The sequence below is a fragment of the Schistocerca cancellata genome, chromosome 3 (genome assembly GCF_023864275.1).
Source record: "Schistocerca cancellata isolate TAMUIC-IGC-003103 chromosome 3, iqSchCanc2.1, whole genome shotgun sequence".
NCBI lineage: Eukaryota > Metazoa > Arthropoda > Insecta > Orthoptera > Acrididae > Schistocerca > Schistocerca cancellata.
Genome location: NC_064628.1, coordinates 180,120,943 through 180,129,611, shown reverse-complemented (window position 1 = coordinate 180,129,611; position 8,669 = coordinate 180,120,943). Strand labels below are relative to the sequence as shown.

Here is an 8,669-nt window from a genome sequence, read left to right as displayed (position 1 = left end):
AACAGGCCTCATGTTAATTGTTCAGTGTTATCTGTAATTATGTTGATTGACTACGTGTGGCACCATATCAGTCCATTTGAAAGAAACGTGAGCCGCGAAATTAAACAAGTTTCCTTTAAGAGTTCTATTGAATCACTCCACAAATGAAGCTTTCAGTGTTGGAAATGATGAATAGTGATTAATCTATATTTATAATACGGATTACCAAACTGGGTTTATGAAGATCGTCAGTTCCTTTCATGATAACCTCTCCCCTTGAATGAACTTCGCTTGCCGAGGGACGCAGTTCTTCAGCTACAATGAAGTCTGTAACAAGAGCACGATCTCGTTGGAATGAGACATCACTGATGAAGCACTTCTTTATTAGATATGTTGCAGAGGTAAAGAAAAAAATAAACGAAACTCACTAGATACAAATTTCATTGTAAAAGTTATGATATTTCTTTCATTGTCCACTCCGTACATTGCCGTCATATGGGAAATCTCGCAAGGAAAAATACACCACCACTGTTTCAACAAATTCCGTTTAATTCTCTGGTCACTGGTTCTTGTTTGGCAACACACGTTTTCGACTGGAGCTTGGAGGTGAGGGGTACCATCTGTCTTCAATATTATGCACATCACATTCTGGTAACAAGTCCTTAATCCACTTCACTTTCTCCAAACCCTTCACGAAGGCCCACAACTCATATGGAAGAACTGTGCGCCAGTACTGTGACGGTGATTTTTCATTCACCATTCTGCAGAAATTGTGTCTAACTCAAAGTAGGTCCTTGTCCACACTGGAATGAAACCACCAGAAGCAACCACGCTATTTGGCAATCAAACACGATGTCGTACGCGGTTCTGGCAAAAGAAAACATAGCAATGAGAACAGCAAAGTGCATACAACCCGAACTAATTCGCAACTTAAAATACAGTTTCCCTATGCATCCATAGTCGAAAATTACGTTATCAGCATACGGCATGGCAATCGAAGAGACCTGTGGATATGATTCACGAAAACAAAAACCATAGCAACGACCAGTCTCACACAGCTGCATACTCCCTTCCCAAACATGAAAAAACTGTTTCTCCCCTCATGTTGAGTAAGATATCTAGGAAATTAATGATACGTTGTAGTTGTCAAGATTTTTTATACACAGTGACCCAGGAGGAATGGAAAATATTATAAGATTTGACGCGAACGATCATTCGAAGCAAAAATGTTCATTAAACGTGAGCTTTTAGAGCATTTCTTGGCCTTCGATACTGTGAAACGAATGTCTACTACTACTGCAAGCTCTTTGCTTCTCACATTTTGAGATTTGATGATGTTGACCAAAACAAGGTAAAAAGGTATAGCAGTGTTTATATCTAAAGTACATGCCTGAAGACCTATGAGCACTTGTTCACGTTCACTACTGCGAAATATGTCTGTTCCAACGAACGAGTGCTCACAGCTCTTAAATAATGCATTTTAGGGCCCATGTGTACCAGACAAGTTTTTCTTGTTTTTGTGCATATTGTCTCCCCCCAAATATGTGGAAAGCAAAGTGCTACCAATAGAAGAGATTTGTTTCACGGTGTCAAAGAGGAAGAAGTGCTCATGGCTCTAAAGGTATGTATTTTGGAGCTCAAGTTTAAAGAATTTTTTGCTTCGAATGATAGTTTCTGTCATATCCCTGAATATTGACATTGCTCCTGGAACACCTTGTATTCGCTAAAAATCCAATATGGTCGGACTTTCGATCGCATGATCGTGAGACGATTCCCGATGGAGGAATTTCGAGATTTCTTTCAATTGTACAACGTTAAATCTCCTATAGATGGCATTTCTTATTACACAATTTATTGAAGAAGTCTTTTCTATAAAAAAAGTCTTCAATAACCAGGCATTATGCTATCTTTTTTTCTGGGAACGGCGTTTCGTTTGATTTAAATTCTCGTATCAATGACAAATTATTTCATTGTTTCTTAATCTTTTCGCAATGAATCGATTAAATGTTTGGGGCACTTCCGGAAGTCTATTCGAGTTATGAGCTGGTTTCTCCTTAGTTCTCTCTCTCCACAAAACAACGACTGAAAACTGCAGTATATTTCAAATGCTTGTGTAGTTTACTTTGTGCTAAAATTAACTAAATAGTTATCTTCGGGATTTTTAGATGAATACAAATATACATTCAACTCTGTTGCGTCTATTGCACCGATTATGTTACAATTACTGGCAATCAAGTTCCTGCTAAAGTTACACTGTACTGTTACAAATGGTAACACAATGAACCACCATAAGTTGGTGAACAAATGGCTTAAATATATATCGTTTCGGGTTTATCCATCATCAGATATTTTGAAAAAACGCGATACATTGTCATGAAACAACAAATTTCAACAGCAGTGGCAAACATTGGTTGCAACAAAATGGACATATACCGAATACATCACGATGTCCTGATGATCTGACTCTACATGTAGAGTACATAACTGTCAGAGCAGACTGGTAATGCTAATAGAGTAATGTTACCCTTGAGCAAAAACTCCCGACATGTGGCACTAGTTATGATGTTATTATTACGATGACTCTGTGTATTATGCTGTTGCGGTATGTTTATGATCAATAAGCTGATGCTAAATGATGAATTTGATTATGCTATGTATTTATTATGATGAAATATTGAAGTGTCGTCGCAAGATTGACGTGTCGACGAATATATACACTCCTGGAAATGGAAAAAAGAACACATTGACACCGGTGTGTCAGACCCACCATACTTGCTCCGGACACTGCGAGAGGGCTGTACAAGCAATGATCACACGCACGGCTCAGCGGACACACCAGGAACCGCGGTGTTCGCCGTCGAATGGCGCTAGCTGCGCAGCATTTGTGCACCGCCGCCGTCAGTGTCAGCCAGTTTGCCGTGGCATACGGAGCTCCATCGCAGTCTTTAACACTGGTAGCATGCCGCGACAGCGTGGACGTGAACCGTATGTGCAGTTGACGGACTTTGAGCGAGGGCGTATAGTGGGCATGCGGGAGGCCGGGTGGACGTACCGCCGAATTGCTCAACACGTGGGGCGTGAGGTCTCCACAGTACATCGATGCTGTCGCCAGTGGTCGGCGGAAGGTGCACGTGCCCGTCGACCTGGGACCGGACCGCAGCGACGCACGGATGCACGCCAAGACCGTAGGATCCTACGCAGTGCCGTAGGGGACCGCACCGCCACTTCCCAGCAAATTAGGGACACGGTTGCTCCTGGGGTATCGGCGAGGACCATTCGCAACCGTCTCCATGAAGCTGGGCTACGGTCCCGCACACCGTTAGGCCGTCTTCCGCTCACGCCCCAACATCGTGCAGCCCGCCTCCAGTGGTGTCGCGACAGGCGTGAATGGAGGGACGAATGGAGACGTGTCGTCTTCAGCGATGAGAGTCGCTTCTGCCTTGCTGCCAATGATGGTCGTATGCGTGTTTGGCGCCGTGCAGGTGAGCGCCACAATCAAGACTGCATACGACCGAGGCACACAGGGCCAACACCCGGCTTCATGGTGTGGGGAGCGATCTCCTACACTGGCCGTACACCACTGGTGATCGTCGAGGGGACACTGAATAGTGCACGGTACATCCAAACCGTCATCGAACCCATCGTTCTACCATTCCTAGACCGGCAAGGGAACTTGCTGTTCCAACAGGACAATGCACATCCGCATGTATCCCGTGCCACCCAACGTGCTCTAGAAGGTGTAAGTCAACTACCCTGGCCAGCAAGATCTCCGGATCTGTCCCCCATTGAGCATGTTTGGGACTGGATGAAGCGTCGTCTCACGTGGTCTGCACGTCCAGCACGAACGCTGGTCCAACTGAGGCGCCAGGTGGAAATGGCATGGCAAGCCGTTCCACAGGACTACATCCAGCATCCCTACGATCGTCTCCATGGGAGAATAGCAGCCTGCATTGCTGCGAAAGGTGGATATACACTGTACTAGTGCCGACATTGTGCATGCTCTGTTGCCTGTGTCTATGTGCCTGTGGTTCTGTCAGTGTGATCATGTGATGTATCTGACCCCAGGAATGTGTCAATAAAGTTTCCCCTTCCTGGGACAATGAATTCACGGTGTTCTTATTTCAATTTCCAGGAGTGTATTTCCATCATCATTCCTACCCCATTCTACCTGGAAATCTGAAACATTACTGATCGCATTTTCACCTACATTGAGCAACTCTTCAAAATATTCCCTCCATCTTCCCAATGCATCCACAGGATTCACCAGCAGTTTTCCTGACCTGTCCAAAATACTTGTCATTTCCTTCTTACCTCCCTTTCGAAGACTGCTAATTACACTCCAGAATGGTTTTCCAGCAGCTTGACCCATAGTCTCCAACCTGTTTCCAAAGTCTTCCCACGATTTCTTCTTGGATGCTGCAATTATTTGTTTGGCTTTGTTTCTTTCTTCAACATAACTTTCTCTGTCTACCTGAGTTCTGGTATGTAGCCATTTTTGGTACGCCTTCTTTTTCCTTTTACAGGCTGCCTTGACTGTATCATTCCACCAAGCTGTTTGCTTCTTCCTACTTTTACACGCTACTGTTCCAAGACATTCTTTAGCCACTTCTAGTACTGTGTCCCTGTACCTTGTCCATTCCGTTTCCAATGACTGTAATTGGCTACATTAAACTAGCTGGTATCTTTCTGAGATCGCTGTTATGTACTTGTGCCTGATTTCCTTATCCTGAAGTTTCTCCACTCTTATCCTCCTACATATGGACCTGACCTCCTGTACTTTCGGCCTCACAATCCCAATTTCACTGCAGATTAAATAATGATCACTGTCATCAAAGAATCCCCTGAATACACGTGTGTCCCTCACAGCCTTCCTGAATTCCTGATCTGTTATTATATAGTCAATGACAGATCTGGTTCCCCTGCCTTCCCAAGTATACCGGTGAATGTTCTTATGTTTAAAAAAGGAGTTTGTGATTACTAAGCCCATACTGGCACAGAAATCCAAGAGTTGTTTCTCGTTCCTGTTGGCCTCCATATCCTCTCCAAATTTACCCATAACCTTTTCATACCCTTCTGTTCGATTTCCAATCCTGGCGTTAAAATCACCCATGAGCAGAACACTGTCCTTGTCCTTTACTCTAACAACTACATCACTGAGTACCTCATAAAAACTATCCATCTTATCTTGCTCTGTCCCTTCACAATGCGAATATACTGATACAATCCTAATTTTCTTGCTAGACACTGTCAAATCTATCCACATCAGTCGATCGTTCACATACCTTATTGCAACTACGCTGGGTTCCATTTCTTTCCTGATGTAAAGCCCTACACCCCATTGTGCTATTCCTGCTTTGACTCCTGACAGGTAGACCTTGTATTCTCCCACTTCCTCTTCTTTCTCACCCCTTACCCGAATGTCACTAACAGCTAAAACGTCCAGCCCCATCTTACTTGCAGTCTCTGCCAGCTCTACCTTCTTCCCAGAGTAGCCCCCATTGATATTAATAGCTCCCCATCTCATTACCATTTGTTTGCCAAGACGTATCTTAGGAGTCCCTGGTTTGTCAGTTAGAGGTGGGACTCCATCACCTCGAAAGGTCTGAGGCATTTTGCTCTGATTGTTGCCAGCACCATATTTAAAGTACCAGGGAAGCAGGTTGCTAGCCTTACTAGCCCCGAGTCCCATTGGGTTTTACCCCTAACGGCTGAGGGACTAACCGGTGGATTTGGTAGTCTTTGCCGTATGAGAACAAAGGTGACCACGACTCAAATATGTCCGAGATGCCCAGCCTTATTCCAAAGTAATTGGTATCCCGACTGTCGGGACCACTTACTTGGCCACTCATACGTTACCCGTGGCTCATGAACTAGGACATGACTACAGGAACCCACACCATGAACCACGTTTCTACTCATTTGCAACGCTAATTCTCGACCCGTGAAATTTTGTATATGAGACTCTCACTGCAGCGGAAACTGCTGTCATAAATATTTCCATAAGAAAGTTATGTGACCGCCTGCACATAATGCGTCTTGGGCACCCAGCTGCATCAGATACCTGGAGAAAAAGCCATTAGTGTGTGCGTTTTCAGAGGCACAGGTAGAAAAAAAAGGGAGGCCCTTATCCTCGCTATTGACATTCCTTTGTAGAAAGCATCCCAAATACGACACGCTCAAACTTGAAAACATATGATTACACTGTGGAGCTCTTAATTTATGATTTACTGAAATGCCTAATGAAATGACGAGAAATATTTTATGTCTATACACCTGATTATGACTACTGTCTTTATAGATGAGAGATTTTTTACTATCTTATGAAATGTCATATGTCGACCCTTAGCCGAGGATACCTCACTGGAATCTTCTGATTTTTAGTTGTAGTTTGTGTAATTAGTGTAGATTTTGTTTATTGCTAGTGCATAATTGTAGAGAGAATCTCCTTTGTAGTTGCAGTCTTTCATTGTTGTACAGTAAAACAGTTGTGGCATGTATGTAGATTTGCACCAAGTATTTCGCAGCTGCGTTTGCAATTAACTAGATATTATTTTCAGTGCTATGTTAATGTGTTCCCCTATTTTTGCTCTTCAAATTGTGTTTTTCTGTGTTGTCGTGTGAAATATTGTGACAATAATGGCGTGTGAAAAACGTAACACTAGGCTCCAAAGTAAACTGAGAAATAATAGTGACAACGAGCGTAGCTTATCGACATCACTGTGTAGTGAATTAACAGACATTTGAAGTAGTAATTTGGTAACTGTGCATAGGGAAATGGAGCGGGCGGCAAACAATGGCGTAGGCAGTGAAACAATTAGTGAGCAGGGAAGCATTATCGATCGATCGCTTGGCAACAACTCGCCTCAGGAATCCGAAATGACAGGAAACAATTTTGCAAATACTGTAGATTCAGGTTTTGCATCCTCACCGTTTTCTCAAATAAGTCAAGACACATTTCTGTTTATCAAAATGTGAATGTTGCCCGTGCAAATGCACTGCCGAAAAGCGTAGAGGAACAGATTCCAGACACTAATGCATTGTTATTACAGCTAATGCAACAAATGGAACAAAATCAGAGACAAACACAGCAAAGGTTTCAAAAGTTAGACACAATGGAACAAAATCAGAGACAAACACAGCAACAGTTAGACACAATGGAACAAAATCTTCAAAAGTTAGACACAATGGAACAAAAGCTTCAAAAGTTAGACTCAGTGGAACATAAGCTCGAACAAACACGTGAAGTTTTAACTACTGAGTTACATAACATTGAATCGAAATGTCAAAAAGTCTGTAATGATGTAAAAACAGAAATTTGTGAGCATTTTCAACCTATTTTTTCGCGGCATGAAAATGCATTACAGAATCACGAAGCAGCCATAAAAGAACTCCAAACTATTGTTCATGAAAATCACGACACCTTGCAAGCTAAAATTGACTCAGTTGCATCTGCCGATTCGGTTTCGCAACTTGCAAAAACTCAAGAAAACTTAAAGGACACAGTAAATACGATTTCAACACAAATGGACACTCTGAAACTTGGTTCAGAAAAACACACTGAGTAAATAAGTACACTATCGGAGAAAGTATCCGAACTTTTGGATCAGTTCACTAACTTATCTGCAAAGGTAGATGATGATCTGAATGACACAAGACCTGTAGCCATCACTGACACAGAAGAGTGTGAACAAATTAGGAAATTCAAACAAAATCAGAATCAAATTAATACGCAACCCCACGAGAAATCCGGGAAGTACAAGATCAGCTGACACAGGTAATACAAGAATTACGTATTTCAGAGGCCACTCGCGCTCCAATACAGGAAGAGGGACATAGAAATACGAAATAGCGACAAAATAATAACTCAGGGCACTTCGGAAATTATGAAAGAAATTGGCAAGGTACACCGAATTTTGTGACGGAACCACAGACACGACGTAACAATGACCGATATGCTACTCGCCGACACGATGATTTTGACTATAAGCTGTTCATTACTACACGTAAATTCAAAAAGTTTAAGAATTCTGCCAACGACATTCATCCACAAGCATGGCTCCATCAATTCTCTCATTGTTTTCCTCCCAACTGGTCATTGGAGCACAGATTAGAATTTATGTGTGGCTACTTGGAGAATGAACCAGCTGTAAGAGTGTGATCGGTCATTCACGATTGTCACAGTGAAGGAGAATTTTACCATGCGTTCTTCTCAGCATATTGGTCTCAAGCTACACAAGACCGAGGAAAACATAGCATCATAATGATGAAACTTTTCGAACAATCTGAATTTTCCAGTCGTGTGAAATATTTTGAAGACATGTTGCACAAGAATCAGTACCTGTCAAACCCATACAGCCCCTCAGAACTCATCCGCATTTGCTTAATCAAACTGCCTGAACATTTGCGACATATTATTTTACTAGGACGTTGCAAAGACGACATTGAAGCTTTTCAGGGACTGTTACAAGAACTGGAAATTGATACTGACAATCGCGGAACGCGAAAACAGGAGCAAAACAATTACAGATCACATCCGTCACAATTCCGCAATGACAGAAATAATATACAACAAGGCTATTCTTTCAATGTAAATCGTGACCAAAACAGACATCACCCGTATGACAACCATTGGCAGAGTAGTAATAATTACAGGGAAAGATCACCTCTCCGCAGTAATGACTATCACAGAG

At 42.5% G+C, this 8,669-nt stretch overlaps 1 protein-coding gene across 1 annotated transcript; it reads right to left on the bottom strand.

Annotated features, from left to right (window-relative positions):
- Positions 1-538: 538 nt before the first annotated feature.
- Positions 539-5,590, bottom strand: LOC126176186 (craniofacial development protein 2-like). The gene is made up of 2 exons (XM_049923328.1): positions 4,917-5,590; positions 539-740 (listed from the first exon to the last, which is right to left on the bottom strand). The coding sequence occupies exons 1-2, from the start codon at positions 5,588-5,590 to the stop codon at positions 539-541; spliced, it is 876 nt and encodes a 291-aa protein (XP_049779285.1).
- Positions 5,591-8,669: the final 3,079 nt, after the last annotated feature.